General features: G+C 40.3%; 1 protein-coding gene across 3 annotated transcripts in view; it reads right to left on the reverse strand.

Moving 5' to 3' along the window:
- Positions 1–10,918: 10,918 nt before the first annotated feature.
- Positions 10,919–19,260, reverse strand: part of FUT9 (fucosyltransferase 9) — a 142,494-nt gene continuing 134,152 nt past the window's right edge. For 2 of the 3 annotated variants that reach the window (XM_083177026.1, XM_083177025.1), the window contains one exon: positions 10,919–15,094. In XM_083177026.1, coding sequence (XP_083033152.1) covers positions 14,007–15,086 — 1,080 coding nt within the window. In that variant the 5' untranslated portion in view covers positions 15,087–15,094 and the 3' untranslated portion in view covers positions 10,919–14,006. The remainder of the gene's footprint in view (positions 15,095–19,260) is intronic. The other variant, XM_083177024.1, reaches the window with a different exon arrangement.

A 19,260-nucleotide genomic window follows, 5' to 3' on the forward strand; every position in this document is an offset into this window, starting at 1 on the left:
TCAATGTGAAGCGCTTTTTGGCAAAACATGACATCATAGAGGCTAATCATCCTCCATATTCTCCTGATTTGTCACCTCCTGACTTTTACTTGTTCCCAAAACTTAAGACTGCTCTGAAAGGGCATCGATTTCAGGACATAAATAAAAATGTAACCGCTCAACTTCGAAGCATATCTTCAGAGGACTACGAAGTTTCCAAAATTTGTACCACCATGCACAAAAGTGTGTGAGTGCCGGAGGTGATTATTTTGAGGACTATTAAACGTATGTTTGTTTTTCATTATTCATCGTTGTATTAGCCCCATTCCTGGAATTTAATAGACACACCTTGTGTATAGTCAAAATCCAATGCGTTTTTCTTGCTGTGCGATTCGATCCCAACTCAATCCCGATCGCATTGGGATCAGATCACAGGACAATGGCACCATGTGTACACACCTTAGTACAGCCACATCAACTTTTGAGTCAGAAACCGTTGTTTTTATTCTCATTCTTTTTCATTTTTAGGCTATAAAATATACATTTTGAAAACTACTTTTACAATTTAAACGTTCCCTGTCTGTAGTCTGTTTTAGACTAATTCTCTTATTCTGTTCCCATGGAGATCTGCGATTTTGAGAAAGCTGCAGACTAATGTGAGTTTTGGAGATTTGAGAAAAACGAAACAGAGATCTGTTAGTGATAAGTACACTTTTAAAAGAACAGCTCAAGTAATACATGTATGGTCTCATTCAAAATAAAATGTAAATGTATTTTGTTCTTAAGGGGCATATACATGGTGCAAATTTGACTTAACTGTCCTTATGATTTTGACAATAAAACAACAAAATCTTAAGGAAAGTTAGCCAAAATCACACAGTATTAAAGGGCTTGTTATACCGCAGGCATGGGCAAGTGTGTATATTTTGGTGGCTGCGGGGATCACTCCTTGTGTATGCCCTTTCAGGTGTACAATGGATCTGTAAATGCGTACAACTAAGACCAAATCGGGTCTGGAATGAGCATGCAGAAAAGGGCAGTGAGCATGCAAACATGATTGCGAGCATGTGATGCGACATGTTCAGATGTCATGAATTGTGTGGTGGTTCCAAAGATTGGACTGTTGCGCAGTACAAAATTTAAATTGGGGGAGCAACACAAATTGCCACCAAAAACAATGGCAAACATTGCCGGCTGGGATTCGTTGGCATTTGTTGCAGATTCCCTATTGAAATTTTGGAGTTGGCCTCAGCCTAACCTTTGCTACTGCCACTGGTAGCAATAGTAGTAGTAGTATCCTCCATTTATAATTAATTTATAATACTACTACTAATAGTCGCAAACATATTGTTGCAGGCTGGAAGTTTCTGACTTGCTATTTACCTGGTGTACTGCACAGCAGGTTGCACCATAATGATGACAATGACTGTGTCTGATTGGTTACGTATGTTTAAACCAAACCCATTATGCAACTACAGAAAAATTAATAAAGTAACTTTGCACAGTGTGATTAGGGTCTTGTAATTACAAAATATTCATTTTTGTGTCTCACATTTCAGATGCTTCAAAACACTTGATTGCTTACTATCTGCAAGCCATTAGCTGTAATGTAATTCCTATGTGTACTATATTGTAGTATTTTGAGAACTCAACAAGGAGCCAAGCCTTCAGTTGCATTTCAGTCGCCTTTAATTCAGGTACATAAAGTATAGGGAGTGGTAGCTCTAAAGTTGCGAATGTGTCAGACTCTGAATTGCAAAAATTGATTTTGTGATTCCATCTGCATCCAACTCTAAGTAGGCCCCTTAATGACTGTATGGTATAACAATTTTATACACTTGCACTTCTGCGCCTCTACACCACCACATGCAATAAAAATAGAGAAAACGTCCCTTTAACCTGTCCACATCTGCAAGTTATTCCAAACTCAAATCGATCTCCATGTTATTTTTTTGATGAAAAATAGAAGAAAAGTCGATCATAGCGTAGCACAATTTAAGAATCTTTATAAAACATGAGTAAATCCATAGAAATAGGACAAGTACCAAGAACAATGGAGAACTTATTTTTTTTTAAATAGTTATCAAATAAGCATAAAAACAATCACACTGAAATCCTAAAGATGAAATTGGAGAGCAATTACCAAGTCCAAGTGGAGAACTAGATGGATATCAGTTCTCATATAGGCATGGGAAGTTAAACACCATCAGAGTCGAGTTTCCGGTCCTGACATCGGGCTTGGATCACCACTCACTACTTCCAGAAAGATTGAAGTGGTACTTGCTTCCTCTGGCCAACGCGTTTAAACCACAGCTGTGGTCTTTATCAAGGCAAAAAAGCAAAAAAGACCATAGCTGTGGTTGAAAAGCGTTGGCCAGAGGAAGCAAGTACCACTTCAATCTTTCTGGAAGTTGTGGGTGCCGATCCAAGCCCGGTGTCAGCTGTTCAGGACTGGTAACTGGACTCTGATGGTGTTTAACATCCCATGCCTATATGTGAGCTGATATCCATCTAGTTCACTAATTGCCCTCCACTTTCATCTTTAGGATTTTAGTGTGATTGTTTTTTTATGGTTATTTGAGAACTATTTAAAAAATAAGTTCTCCATTGTTCTTGGTACTTGTCCTATTTCTATGGATTTACTCATGTTTTGTAAAGACTATTAAATTGTACTACGCTATGATCGACTTTTCTGCTATCTTTCATGAAAATTACATCGGGATAGTTTTGAGTTTGGAATAACTTGCAGACTTGGACAGGTTAAAGCAGGGGTGTCAAACTCAAATTCATCGGGGGCCGCATCAGCAGTTTGGTCACCCTCAAAGGGCCGGTTGTATCTGTAGGTCCCCCTGTATAATTATAATGCCATGACACCACAGGCTGCTCCCCCTGTATAATATAAAATGAATGCCATGACACCACAGGCTGCTCCCCCTGTATAATAATAATGCCATGACACCACAGACTGCTCCCCTTGTATAATATAATAAAAGTAATGCCATGACACATAAATGATTATACAGGAGGAGCAGCCTGTGGTGTCATGGCATTATTATTATTACACACGGGGACACCTCAGGAAACAGCAGATATATATTTTTTTTTATTGTGAGTGTGATCATCATCCTCACTTACTGTTTCTCCGTCTGTCCTGCAGCTGCTGCGGCTTCCAGCTTTTCTTCACTGCTTGCTGCAGCCACACTGTCCCCGACTCCCGGTCCAGCTTCCCTGCCTGCTCCTACTTCTCTACAGACGCATGGGCGGGCGGCGTCATCGCCATGACGTCCCCACCCAGTGTCTGTCACTGCCGGGCATCAGAGGGAACAGGCGGCCGGGCCCTCCTCCACGTAGCCGTGGAGGCCGGCGGCCATGTTTCTGTAGCCACATACATATGTGCCTACAGGAACATGGCCGCCGACAGTGGAGGAACAGGTAAGGCGGCCGCGGACGTGGGCGCAGCACTCCTGTTTTAGACACACTGCCCCTGCGTGCTATCTCCTCGCGCGGGCCACATGACGAGGTCTGGTGGGCCGGATTTGGCCCGCGGGCCTTGTGTTTGACACCCGTGGGTTAAAGGGACGTATTCTCTATTTTTATTGCATGTGGTGGTGTAGAGGCGCAGAAGTGCAAGTGTATAAAATTGTAATAACATTTGTTCATTTATGGGGACATTAAGGAGCTTCCCACTTGTCTTTTGCACATTGCTGACTCCGCCTTGTGTGCACTGTCTGTTCTCTCATTTAACTGTTGTTCCTTAATGACTGTATTGTGTGCCTGGTTCAGACCTGATCCCTGGGCTGCTGTCCCACTAGAGTGAAATCCCATCCCTGGGCATATCTGCAAATGCAATCGCAGGCATGCAAATAGGGTTTATCTATTTGCAATCATTCACCAACGAATGGATTCCCCCCCACCTCCACACCTCCATGTACAGCGGCCTGAGTAGCCAGATACTTACTCAGCGCCGCATTAAAGAACGGAAGATCCAGGGCCGGTATTTGGCTGCGTTTTCCCTAACACTGCCTGTAAAAGGCCGGGTGCCGCCCACAAACACTGGCTAGCTGTCAATCATGTTGTGTATGGCTAGTGATGAAAAGCTTTTGCTGACTTTCAGCACAGGATGGCAGTAAGAAGCGTGCACATGCGCAACCGTTTGATAATCAGGATGGCTGTGAATTTGCAGCCTTGTGAATGGAGTTTGAATCGGGCCATGTGAATCGGGCCACTGTTATTTTTTTAAAACAGAATTCCGACTTACCATTGGAGTGACAAATCACCAGGAAATAAGGCAGTATGCAACCTTTACAGCCGTTGACATTTGGTGCACAGTATCTTTGTGGCTTTTGTTTTTTCATTTTACAACCTATATTATAAGGAAAGACTCAAATAAATTAACAAATTATCTAAATCTGAAAATAACCTGAGACACTTTTGTGGAGTTTCTGGTGTATATTTACTAAAGATTAATTTTACAAAGGTAAAAATCAATCAAAAATCTGCGAAAAATTGACTCAGGATCAAAATTATCATCTCTACTTTTGACTGAACTCAGTGTAAATGGCAGATTTACTAACAGTTGATTTGTAAAATTAGCTGAAATCGACCAAACACACACACATTGTATTGCCTAGACCTGGGGTAGCCAACCCTAGTCCTCGAGAGCTACCAACAGTGCATGTTTTGCAGGTCTCCTCACAGAATCACAAGTGAGCTAATTAGCTCCATCTGTGTATCTTTTAAAATGTGTCAGTGATTAATGAGTGCAGCTGTGCAGCAGCTAGGTTGTCTGGAAAATGTGAACTGTTGGTAGCTCTCGTAGGCTAGGGTTGGCTACCACTGGCCTAGACCTTCATTATGATACATATAAAAGTAGAGATGACAAGTGCTATGCCAAAGTATTTGTAACTGAGCGATAATCTGTAAATTGCGCATGAATGTGCTTCACACTGCATGCATCAAAGACTAAAGGCGGCCATACATTACTTCAAAATATTGCGTGCAGACCTTTTGCATACAATATACCTTACACTAGGCTGTGGGATCTGGCAAATCCTATGTGCAGCTCTTGGGATGTCTAACTCTGATATGATGAGCGCGGGAGTCAGAAACAGCGGTTAGACACATACAATTTTGGCACTTTTCAAGTGATTTCTTGGCCCGATACGTCATAATCAGATAAAAAGTGGCCAAATTGTAGACATGTAATGGTGATGCCCAGTGGCATAAGTTCGTCCCAGTTGCCCGGAGGCAAGGTAAATATTGTGCCCCCCAAAATATAAATCAGTAAGTTGTCTGTCTACAGTAAGTCAGGTCATGGGTTCTAATACAGGGTGTGACACTTGCAAAAATAATGTTAGGACAGGGAGTCAGTCCCAAAAGCGACATTGATGGCTTTCAATTAACTGATTCAAAGAGGCAGGAGAGGAGAGGTGCCCCCTTGGAAGCAGGAGCCCAGCGGCAGATGACTCCATTGCCTCCCAGAGTTACGTCTCTGGTAATGTCACTTGCAGCACTTACCTTTATGCAGAGTGATTGACAGTCAGATATGCTTGTATGTTGATGTGGAGTGGTCGAAAAAACATAAACATGTCACACCCATGTTTGTGGCATTTTTTTGTCTTTAATACATTTTGCACAATTGCAGCTGTAATCACTGTAGCATCTGTTGATTAATCATATAACTCAGGGGTACTGTAGTGCCCCACCTAGGGGTTCAAAAAGGTCAGCCGGGCCTTATAAAATAAAGGGGCATGGCCATCGGGATGGGACGTGGCCACTGGGAGGGCAATGTATATAAACCATTGACGGTCCCTCACCATTGGAGATGTACAGTATGCAAACCAGAATTAGAGGAACCACAACAGCTTCTTGGATGTGATATGTTTTGTTTAATAGAAAATCAGCAGGAAATGTTAGACACTTTTGGGGGGTTGATTATTGACAGATCTTGTACTGACCTGTATGTCTGAATTTTTAGACACAAAAAGTTGACCATTATTGGCATTGGTTACAAAAATTGGGGTTGGGTGATGGGATGGATGGTTTGGCTATAGGAAGGGCTGGGACTGTTTTAAAATCTACTGCTGATAAATATGGAATTTGATCCTCTATTGATGTTGATCAATATAAAATTGATCTTTTAGTAAATTTACCCCAGTTTCAGACCCAAATGATACAAAAAGAAACAATCGCATTAGTTTATAAAAAAAACACTGTGCCTGTATCTTTTTATTAATTAGAAATGATTTAATTTGATTTGTGATAAATTAGGAATATGAAGGGTTGAGATGTAGTTTCTCATGAAGCAGCATACACTACAGGGGTTATTCTGGATCTTTGTTTTGTTTCTGAGCATGCACATAATGATTTATGCACATATGCAGGCTCTCTTGGTGAACGGACTCGCATAGTCACCAGCCCATTCGCACGGAGCAGTTGGGGCGTGGGGCGGTGAGCCCGGGTGACTTGTGACATGAAATTAAAGTATACATTTTTCAGAAATATTTAAATTCTCCACGATTTTGGTAGAAATTATAAAATTCAGTGATTATTCTATACTATTCCATTTGCAAGTTGTTTACAGGAAGCCACGATTTGTGGGTGTCACCCGGCCATTTTCTGAAAAATAAAAAAATAAAGGCATTCCCAAGTGTTTTCAGGGAGGGTGTGGGACGTCAGCTCCAGTCTCGATCAGCCTGTTTTTATTGCAGAGTTGTGGATGGTTCAGGGTTATGCACAAAGGTCCCAGACTGGGAAAATAATTAGATGATGAGTGAGTTGTGTATGGATTTGCAGCTGGCAGCCATTTGGCAAGATTTTTCCAAGCCAATTTTAGAATTGTACAGGGCGAGATTTCACTCTGTCTGGGCGGCCGCTATCTGATTTGCAGGGCTCTGCAAAATAACCCATCAACAATCCGGTCTGAATAACTCCCTATGGGGCAGATTTATTAAGCTTGGAGAAGAGATAAACTGGAGATAAAGCGGAGAAAAGGTAAAAGGAGATAAAGCACCAGCCAATCAGCTCCCAACTGTCTTTTTCAAACACAGCTGATTGGCTGTGCTTTATCTCCTTTTACCTTTTCTCTGCTTTATCTCCAGTTTATCTCTTCTCCAAGCTTAATAAATCTGCCCCTAAATCTGCTTCCCAACATTGAGTCCTTCCTAGAAATCATTGAGTTGTTTCCTATGACATTTTCCATAAGTCACTCTCAGAGATGTTTCAATATTTGTTTACCCAGAAATACAAACTGTATATGTTTCCTTTTAAGATTTAATATGATTTTTAAAGATTTATTTACGCATCATATGTAACAGATCGTAGCAAAACACTCTTTAGTCATGATACAGCATATGTGAATGAAAACAGAATCCAAGTCCATTACCAACAAATACAATTCACAGACATAAATCATTTTCACATTATGTTTTTGCAGTATTTTTAACATGTACCTGATACATCAAAATGGGGTCATATAAATTTAGCCTAATGCTTTCACATTAAAGTGCATTACAAATTACACATTTTCCATCGCTGATCACAATGTCCACCTTGCAGTCAGTAATAACACATATGAATTAGTGCATTACAAATTACACATTTTCCATCGCTGATCACAATATCCACCTTGCAGTCAGTAATAACACATAGGAATTGTGCCATATTTTCTTAAGCTGTTAACAGAAACAGGTTAGTGTCATTTAAGCTGTAAACACATATTTGACAAACTGACAAGTGCACAATCGGCAAAACTTGTGGTAGAATTTTGTTACACATTATCTGAAATATCTGCAGCACATATAAACCTTCCCTGCTTTTTTTAAAGTGTATCTGTATTATACCAAGACACAAAGAAATATTTGAGAAGAAATGATCAAAGAAAAGTACATATTACACCAGAGATATCGTATGCAATACAAAACCAGTTAGGGTATGCAGACAATCCTAGCAGTAAATTAGGATATGCAGATAAGCCGAGAAGTTAGTTAGGATATGCAGACTATTCTAGCAGTTAGTTAAGATATGCAGACAATGCTAACAGTTAAGATATGCAGACAATCCTAGCAGTTAGTTAGGATAGGCACACATACGATATGCAGACAATCCTAGCAGGTTGCTATGATGTGCAGGCAATTCTATCAGTTAGGATAGGCAAACAATCATAGCAGTTAGTTAGGATATGCAGACTATACTAGCATTTTGCTAAGATATGCAGACAATCCTAACAGTTAGGATATGCAGACAATACTAGCAGTTAGTTATGATATACAGACAATCCTAACAGCTGGGATATGCAGACATCCTAGCAGTTAGTATATGCAGACAATTGTGAGCAGTTAGTTAGGATAGGCAGACAATCCTAGCAGTAAAGTTAGGATATACAGATAATATTAGAAAATTGGATATGCAGACAATCCTAGCAATTAGGATATGCAGACACCTAGCAGTTTTTTTTATATGCAGACAATCTGAACAGTTTGGAAAGGCAGACAAACTTAGCAGTAACTTAGGATATGCAGATAATACTAGCAAATAGTATATGCACACATCTAGTAGTTAGGAGGATATGCGGACAATCCTAGCAGTTAGTTAGGATGGGCAGGTAATACAAGCAGTTAGTTGGCAATTGCATTGCAGACAACCCTAGAAGGATACAGGCTTTAAATATACAGATTTTTTTTTAAATATCACAGTTTATTGTAATAAATGTACTTTAATGTAGTTTTCAAGTGAAATAATTGTGGGCCCATATGATTAAATAAAACTCAAAACTAAAATTTGTTTGCAAAGCAGCATATTTTTGCAGCATTATTGTCATAACTTTGTGTTATATTTCAAGTATGGTAAATCTAATAACTACATTTTCTATATGAAATTGGGCATTTTTTGGATAGCATATTCTGAGTGCAGTCAAATATAATGTGGAGAATATAAATGTAGAAAAATTGGCCATTTAAACTAGACTAACAAGCTCATGTTATTCTTGTTTTTACTAAATTAAATACAGAATACAATGGCAAGCCCCACCTAATGCTTCTTAAGCCTTTAAGACAACTTTTTAAAAGATACCGCTCATTTAGGCCCTTATGAACAATATCTTTAAAAAAAAATTTTTTAGTGTGTATGCTCAATATCGTTAACGATGCACGCTTCCACTCAATGTTAATGACCCACCCCTTGTATCTGTATGTAGAGCTCAGAGCCAGATTAAGGAGGGAAGCAGGGGGTACTGTACCCTGGGCCTCTTTCTGTCAGGGGGGCCCCAGTCAGAGCACAGTGACATCCAGTGGTGGCTCATACCTTTTGGGGGGCTGCCCCTGGCCATAGCTGTCGTGGATACCGCGGTGCAGGCACCCCCCCATTGCTGCCTCTCCTCCCGGTCTCCACAGAGTTCCTGACGCCTGTGCTATGATGACAGGCGCCAAACCTCTGTACTGCGCTTGCGGCCAGCTTCTATGGGCTGCTTCAGCAACAGCCCATAAAAGGGAATCATGGTCCCAGCGCCTGTATAATACAAATGACAGGCACCAGCATGTGCACAGTACCGATGTAGGTACTGCGCATGCGCAATCTTGGATTTTGCCCACCAGCCCGTAGAAAGGCGTCCCGGAGGATGGGAACACCTCCCTATGGGACTGCCTTGGTGATTGTCAGGTCGGATTTCCAATAGGAAGTCACTGCCATTCACAAGCCAGTGCTGTCTCACAGACTGCATTTGGCTTCACTACAGTGGCGGATGTCACCTGGGGGGCTGCAGCCCATAGGTAAAAACCGCCACTGGAGACCTCGCTTGCTCTGCTATGATTCCTGTCTCAGTGTATTAAAAGTATAGGAGCTGCTGCTATTCCTGCATGTGACAAAATAGATGATATGGTAGATTTTATTTTTCTAAGTGTATTTTAATATTGTTTATGTTGTTTTTGTTCCATTACAAGGAAACGTTATAAAAAATTTCTTTCTCAATTAGGTAGAGCTAAAACAGTATGCAGAAATTATTGAACTTTGACACCAATCATACTGTATATTAGGAGGGAAATCCAGATAAAGAGCATTTCCCTCCTGAAATGGGTCATGTTTGTAGGTATGCACAATTTCTTAGGTGCCCCGGGCCCCCTCAAGCCTTAATCCAGCCCTGGTAGAGCTCCTTGCCTAGTGTGTATGCTGCTTTATACTTGTTAGTGTTCCTGTGGAGCTACACTATTATGATGTACAGTATCTGCAACAAGATTACTTTTTACTAAGGAAATACAGTTACATTTAATGGAAAGGCCACATGAAATAGACCTTTGGACATGACTTCAATCATTTCTATACCAAGATTTTCTATAAAAAGATGGCTCATTGGAAAGGAAAAAGGAAGATATATTTAAGATACATTCCAAAAGTTAAAAAATAAAAAATAAAGGGGCCCGCCATTGCTACAAAGACAGTAACAGCTGCAGATTTCTCTTATCTTCAGTAATGTAAGTCTGTTTGATAACAATGGGCCTAACACATGAGCTTAACATGTCGCAACTTACTGGTACTTTGTGCATGTGCAGTACCAGTTTGTCTGCAGGCTGCCTATAATTGGGGGAGATGAGATGAGGAGGAGGACATCCATTTTCCAAAATGGAAGCATGTCACCAGTGTATTGGAAGAGTGCCACAACCAAGATCTCCATCAGAAGACAGAGATATTGTGGCCTCTTTATAGAAACTGCTAGGACTCAGCATGGATCACTAATGGAAGCAGTAGGTGTCTACTTATATGAGATTCCTTCTGCATACCCTCTAACACAGGGCTGGGCAACACCGGCCCTCCAGATGTTGATGAACTACACATCCCAGCATGCCTTGCATCAGTTTCAGCATGGCCACATAGCAAAACTAATGCAAAGCATCCTGGGATGTGTAGTTCATTAACATCTGGAGGGCCGGTGTTGCCCAGCCCTGCTCTAACATGACCCATTCCATTAGGTACAAAAATGTTCTGTTCCTTGACTTCTCTCTTAATGTGTGATTGCCTTCACCTGTGTTGAACTAGTTAATTGATGAAAAATTATATCAGCACAGATGAGGGCAATCATATAGTAAGAGGGAAATCCAGGAGCAGAGGATTTTGTACCCAATGGAATGGATCACGTTGGAGGGTATGCGCCTGCTGCATTACCATATTATTGCTATCACTGCTGCTTCCAAGTACGCAGTAGTGATGCACTCTGCAACCACATATGAATTAGGCCTTATATATAAATCATGCATCTAACCGCAGCAACTCCCTTTTTTATAGTTTTATGAATCAAATCTTAGAGGTATGTGGTCCCTGGGACGATAATGTCTAGGTCGACCACTAATGGTTGACAGTGACCTGATCAACACCTGAAAATGGTCGACATACCATAGGTCTGCATTGACAGAAGGTCGACACAAGCTTAATGTCAACATGGTTGACACTCAAAACGTTGACATGAGTTTTCCGCTTTTTCTGGTGTATAACGACTTGGTTCATACTTTGCTGTCCAAATGGGCATAGTGTTAGACTATAATAGTGAGATTATAATAGTGCCCGAAGCATGGTGAGCCCAGTGAGCCATGTGAGGAGACGTGGTACACTTACACGGGGTCCATGTCGAGATACATTGACATAGACACAAAAATGGGGAAAACTTAAATCGACCTTTTGGTGTCGACCATGCCCATGTCGGCCTTAAGCTTGGAACTTCTGGCAATGTCAACCTATGGTATGTTGACCATTTTCAAGTGTCGACCATTAGTGATCAACCTAGTGACTGTCTACCTAGACATTGTCGACACACTATCTATCTTACTTGCCTGTCAGCTATAGCAAAGTTCATTAGCAAAAGAAAAACAAGACCAAAAGCAAAACATGAACACAATAAAGTAGTCTCCAATTATATTGGAAGCTTGTAAATCCACATACTTTAAGGCTCATTTACAGAACCCCATCAAAGACTGGCCCACTCTAACTCTTAGTTTAATGAATGAGGAAACATTGTCACCTTAGGTATTACATGTGTTGCATTTGTATTTGAATTGTGTAAAATAAATGTGCTTTTCATCCTCTACCTGTCATATCGGCAACCTTACATAAAGTGCATCCTTGGCCCTCTTTTTCAAGCGCTTACACAAATGGATACATTATGCAAAAGAAACTGTGATTTAACAAAACTACATTTGCACTGTGCTTTTGCATGTTCAGAAATAAGCTTAGGCTTGACTAAAAAAGTCTTATTTTGATTTCATATAAATGTGGCTTGCGCAATGCATGTTCTTTTTAAAAATGCCTGAAGATGTACATTTCCATTCCTACAGTATATTTTGTTAAATATCCTTTCATATAAATGCTATATTATCTTTATAAGTGTAGCATGTTGGCATCTGTCAAATATACAGTATTGCACAGTTTTCTCCATTACCAAATGAATAATTAGGCCAGTTTCATATTGCCAATTATTTAAGTCTCTATAGACAATGTGTTACAACCAGTGCCAGATCTGGATGCTGCTTCTACAATACCACCCCATAACACTTGATATCACGATGTCACTTTGGCACTGAGAATTAAAGAGCTGCTCTAAGCATCCTTAGGAGCTCTAGGCACTGCTCCATCTTGCAAACTAAAAGCAAGCCCTACAACCTGGGAGATAGCACTGATCGCGCACCCTTAATTACGGCCAGGGGAGGCTTCAGAGGTGGGGTGCAGCACAGATCAAAATTCAAAAGGGGAGGCACAGCAACTGCCATTCCAAACTGACTCACTGGCAGTGGATGGGGCTCCCCTATTTGAATATTGAACTGTGCTGCAGCCACACCTCTGGAGACACCATTGGTTACAGCCCTGTTTAAAAAAACACAATAATTTGTCAGAAACTGTATTGCTTTCTTATTGTAGTATTATATAATATTCTTTTTATTGTAGATCAGAAAATAACTCTGCTTGCAAAAATAGCAGTGTCTTCTATGAGTAGTCATTTTATTCCAGTGTACCTCTTTTCATGGGGCAAGTTGTACTAAGCCTTGAAAACTGATAAAATGGAGAGTGATAAACCACCAACCAATCAGCTGCTACCTGTCATTTTTTTAGACTCACCCTGTGACATGACAATTAGGAGATGATTGGCTGGTGGTTTATCCCTCTCCGTTTTATCACTTTTCAAGGTTAGTACATCTGGCCTAGGGAGACAGTTGCTTCTTAACATTTATACAAACCTGTTTTTCTTTAATGACAGCCAGCCAACCAGCAGCTACCCAAAAGACTGAAAAATATATTTGCTTTTCAACCCCACAAATAATACAGACTGTGATGGTGTTATAATTACTTATAGGAAAATAAACATCATTCCTTGTTTCTTTAAAAAAATACTGGGAAAAAAAGAGAGTCAAAAATAAACAAATGTAGCATAACATTAGATCAATATGATCGTAAAAGTGAAACTTCTAAATATGGAACCACATTGTGAGATTGTTTATAGGGTGAGAAAATGGCTTAAAAGTGTTACTTGCAGCCATGGCTGATCCTAGATGAATATGACAGATCACGCTGAAAACTGCGCTTGGTTGAAATGGAAATAATAACAATAGATAACGTTCTGGATTTTAATTTCTCACCCTGTAAATGTTTTGTTCTTACTCTTTTACAGTACACATACGGTATATAATACAATGTCTAAATCCTTGTGATATTTGGCATTATAACTTGCAGCTTGATTCAGACTGCATATAGACAATCACACGGAGAAGATGATGATTCCAGACTGCTACATAACACAGCAACTTTGTAAAAATAAAAATGATTAAAGTTCACGGTAGATAAATCTCTCTGTGCGCACAAACTGCTGCTACATGTGGAGTGTCAAGAAATGTGGATTCTAAAGCTGATAGATGTTTCTATGTTTGACAAAGTTTATGCTTAATTATGAATTTACGAGAGCAGTAAACAGTGAAACAAAGAACTAAACTGTTATCTTGGTGCAAGTAACCGTTGTAATGTCTTTCGAGAAAGTGCTTAAACATGAAAGAGGTGGCTTAGTTCCAGAACCACTTCTCCAAATTATAGACAGATTTATATTCCTGATGTCTTTTAACATGGTCACATGCAAGGCAAGCATGAGATTCCCAGAAGTGGGACAAATTCACGGTGTAGTGTCTCCTCCAGTTAAAGTATGATAGGTACCGTTCAGTGTCTTTGTCTAGTAATAATAGATAATCTGCCAGATCTCTAGGAGAGAGGAAATCTTCCACATGAATAAAAGAATCTGCTGGTATATAGTTCTCGTAGTTTTCTCTTGGTGGCCCCAGGACTATGGGCACAGACCCAGCCAGTAGCGCATTGTACAGTTTTTCAGTTATATAGTCTTTGTGGATAGAGTTTTCAAATGACAAGTAAAATTTACAAGTAGAGATGGTTGGGATCAAACTTTTATCATTCAAGTATTCACCAAATGCCTGGCCATAGGTTAGAATTTCAATGTATTTGTTGAGTTCATTATAATACTTTACTCTAACGTGATCTGGGTTCCAGTTGCTGACAACCCAACAGACTAGCTTGTCTTTGCTTGGCACTTCAAATTCAAAAGGCTTTGTGCTTATGACCATGAAGCCATAAGGCACCTGAATGTCTGAGTCTCGTCTGTAGGTCAATGTGAGATTAAATAAATGTTCAATGCCACTTTTTTGTGGTGTGTGAGTGGGAGATTCCAGGTTCATCCAGATCCATTTCTGGAATGGTGGCCTCATCTGCACTGGCAAGTTAGTCAAGTCCCAGCTGATGTCCCTGTGATGTATCAGTACGGCATGAGATTTATTGTACAGTGTGCGGTCAGTGGTTAAATGGCACCCATGGATATTAAAAAGAGACTGGCAGGATTTGAGTTCAAAAGTCTGTCCAAAAGGCCAGACCCAAATAAGAATGATGGTTTCATTATAATAATCCCTTTTAGTTGAGAAAAAATTCTTCATTTTAAGCACGGAGTTAGCAGATTCGATGGGGCTTGAGATCCAGTTGTTTGTTGGTTTCACATATATCAATAAACATATCATGAAGCAAATCAACACGATGCAGATAACTAGAAATGGTCGGAAGATGCCTTTAGATGTTGATGTCATAATTTGCCCTGAAAAACAAAATACATCAAAGTTTTGGAAGGCAACATATAAGTCTTTAACATGAATACATTCAAAGCGAATAAACAAAAATACACATCAATGCACATTATATTTTTGACCCTAAAATTATTTAAATACAGCTGCCCTCCAACTTAGTGAATGATTATTGGATGAAGGTGCGGTGTGAAAGCATCACAGTTTATAACCTGGGTCGACCAACTGGGCAATTTGACCCAGGTTATAAGAAGAGTTAAACCCTGGGTCGCCCTCTGTATAATGGCCGGGATTAATGTGAAAGTGCTGGACTCGGGTCAGACCCGGGATAGCGATCCGGAGTTGGACCTGCCTTTGTGAAAAAAAAAGAAAGGGGTAATACTAAATTTGAACTAAAACAGCTTTACATTTTATAGAAGATCATTTCATTTACTTCTTTAAAACATGGGAGCCAACTCTTCATTTTATGTAGGTTTTATGTAGGTCAGACATCTTCATTGATGGACTTAAACTTAGCTCAAAAAATGTTTTGGATCTATGAATGTATTCTTGCCTGAAAATCCATAATATTCCACTTCATGACTGATAAAACAAGTTATTTTGTCCAATAAGGCTTGGACAAAATAATAGACTAATAGAGCTAGATTTCGGTGAGTTATTTTGTTCCTCTGCAGGGTAAATACTGGCTGCTTTATTTTTACTGCAATATAGATATCACTTTGAAGTACAAACCCCACCCAAATGTAACTTTCTCTGCACATGTTACCCCCACCTGCAGTGCACATGGTTTTGTCCATTAGAGAGAGAATTTGCTATTGCGAGTGAACAAGAATCAGGCCCTATGTGTATAAGCAATACTACTGTGGGCATTATTTCTAAGCAACTCTTCTGTGTGGCATACATGTATAAAGAGTACTAATGTGTAGCGTAACTTGAATAATGGGCACTACTGTGTGCCCATATGAGCATGATTGTACTACTGTGTGTCATAATTTGAATTGGGGGTACTATTGTGAGACCTTTATAAATTATGGGAGGAAGTGCACAAATGTTTTAGTTGCAGGGGGTGCCGAAAACCCCAGCAGTGTCCCGTCTAATGGGTGGAGAAGGAGGGAGTCACGGCAAAGGAAATGGAAGTGGAAGGATCATAGAAAAGTTTGTGTGTGTTTTGCTTTTTGTACACGTTTTGATATTTTGATAGATACAAAATACAACTAAGTTTGGCAGGTTCTGCCACTCTTGTCAGTATGTAGCTCTGTAACATCTAAATGTCCTCAACAGGACCATGCAGTTCATGTTGTAATCTCTGTCAGCTGCAGGGATGTACAGAATACATTAGTCATTTTATGTTGTTGCTACCACTCACTGTCACTGTGTTGAAGATTATGAGGAAAGAGACATAAATAATCACTGCAGACTTGCCTTTCTGGGAACACTGTATAACTGCTGCAATACTGCCAGGATAAAGGAAGATTATAAAATAACATCTGAAATATTAAGTTAATGTTTCAAACATTTATAGTTTTTCTGTACAGTGGCCAATGTGAATACTTTTACTGCTGCTATATATTATCCATGATGCTAATGGAGATTAGATGTGTTAATGTCCCTTTCAGCCTCTGTAGATTAAACATTAACTTCACTCTTTAAGGAAGGTGCAGTCATTGTGTTTTACTAATCATGTTCTCTCGTACTGGTCGCAGATGGTCTTGGGTGTGAATTAATTTACAGATTGACAGGATGGGACCAGAAGGCTCAGCTGAACATACTGTACTTAGTATGAAAGAGAGCATCTCTTTCTATTGCTCTATCCTACTGTAAGTAATAGCTGTGATTGGGATAAACATTCACAAAAATAGTCTTAGTCAATGAAATCACTGAGAAAATGACATTGCTGCCATAGTCCCAGTGTTTTGTGCAAGCCTAGTAGTTAATTAGATGGGAGAATGGCTGCAGCACCATTTTCCTGGAGATCTGAGCATGTACATTATAGTCTGAGCCCCCTAGTGGTGAGACTCTACAGCGCTGCTGACAGACAAGGGGCCTGGTTGGTGCAGGCTGCACACAGGCCTCCCCCTTTTAAGATACCATGCCTGTGCCTCCCGCTGACTTGAGAGGAGGTAGTGATTATCTAGTGTAGGCCAAGTCAGTAATGACATGTGACAGTGAACAGATTCTGACCCTCACAGAGATGTTTATATGCCTATAAGTAGCTATAGCATTGTGGGTGTCTGAGGGAACAGTAAGTGCAAATACACACGTATGCTATTGAAGAGGTCACCAACACTAATTAGCTGCTTCTGATTGGTTGATTAGGTGACCATACATATATTACAATACACTGTAAAGGTGTCCAAAGGTAAAGGAGTGAGATGTGTGTTAGGTGCGATTTGAGCTATACAAGGTAGGTGTGCTATGCAATTTGGTATTCAGTGCTATACGATTTGAACTTTATACCCTGTGCTTTACATAAGATTGGAATAGACTACAATATGTAATTTAAATATGTAAATTACATAACAAATGTGATTCCCTACACAGGGTGCATTATGAACTAGACGCGATGCGATGTAGTACAAAATACCTGCCTGCACATACTATTTTGCCTTTTGATATGGACTACACTGGAGAGCACATTGTATCGCAAGGCAAAATAAATGGTGCAATTTGAACTAGACGCAATGCGATTTGACTAAAAAGTTCAAATTGCATTGTGAGAATCACACCGTGGCCTTTATTCAGATCTGATTGTAGTACAAATTTGTTTGGAAAATGGGCAAAACCATGTGCACTGCAGGTGGGGCAGATGTAACATGTGCAGATAGAGTTAGATTTGAGTTATTTTGTTTCTTTGCAGGGTAAATACTGGCTGCATTATTTTTACACTTCAATTTAGATTTCAGTTTCAACACACCCTACACAAATTTAACTCTGTCTGCACATCTTACATCTTCCCCACCTGCAGTGCACATGGTTTTGCCCCTTTTCCAAACAAATTTGTATCACAATCAGATCTGAATAAGGGCCCCTGTGTGGGCACCATTAGAGTATAAAAATGAATATATGAACATGAATAGATTTTTCTGGGACATGCTAATGGCAGTATGTAACGTGTAGAGCTTACTACTACTACATTGCTCGCATCAGGCCCTTTCTCTCACAGAGTGCAACTAAGCTGATCATCCACTCATTGGTCATCTCACGGCTTGACTACTGTAATGCTCTTCTCACCGGCCTTGCTCAATCCCAACTAGCTCCTCTCCAATCTGTCCTCAATGCTGCAGCCAGGCTTATCTTCCTCTCCCGCCGCTCTAATTCTGCTACTCCCCTTCAACAAAATCTGCACTGGCTTCCATTCCCCTACAGAATCCTCTTCAAACACCTCACACTCACATACAGGGCCATCTCTAATTCCATTGCTCCATATATCTCTAACCTCATCTCCATTCATACACCCTCCCGCCCTCTACGGTCAGCTGACGACTGTCGTCTCTCCTCCACCCTGATCACTGCTTCCCATGCTAGAGTACAGGACTTTGCCCGTGCTGCATCCCTTCAGTGGAACGCACTCCCTCGCTCCATTAGACTCTCCCCGACCTTGCAAAGCTTCAAACGGGCACTGAAAACTCACCTATTCATCAAAGCGTACCCCTTCCACTGCATAAACCAGCTGGTTCTCAGACCCCTTGCCTGTTTCCTGTTTACATCCTGCTATCTAACCACCACCCCCTCGCTTGCACCTCTTGTAATCTGTCTGTCTCTTCTTCCTACTAGATTGTAAGCTCCTCCGAGTAGGGCCCTCTTCCCTCCTGTTGTCAAAGCCCACTTCTCTTCACATTTCACTCACAGCTCTCCTTTACTCCAACACTCAGTGACCATCTTCGTCTGCATACTCATCTCCATCATTGGCCTCAAGCCTCTAGTTGTATGTTGATTGAGTCCTCACTACTTATATCCAAGCTGTAATGTGTATTGATCTGTGGCGCTCTTTATTTGTACTGTATTTTTGTTATTTATTCAATGTTATGCCAAGTTTTGTTTCCCTGTATTGTTCCTTTGTACGGCGCTGCGAAACACTTGTGGCGCCTTATAAATAAAATTATAATAATAATAATAATAATAATACTACAGGCATGAGTGGAATTTGAGAGCTTTAAGCAATTCAAAGTAACAAGTCATC

This window comes from Crinia signifera, chromosome 3 (assembly GCF_055691185.1).
Source record: "Crinia signifera chromosome 3, ASM5569118v1, whole genome shotgun sequence".
Classification (NCBI taxonomy): domain Eukaryota; kingdom Metazoa; phylum Chordata; class Amphibia; order Anura; family Myobatrachidae; genus Crinia; species Crinia signifera.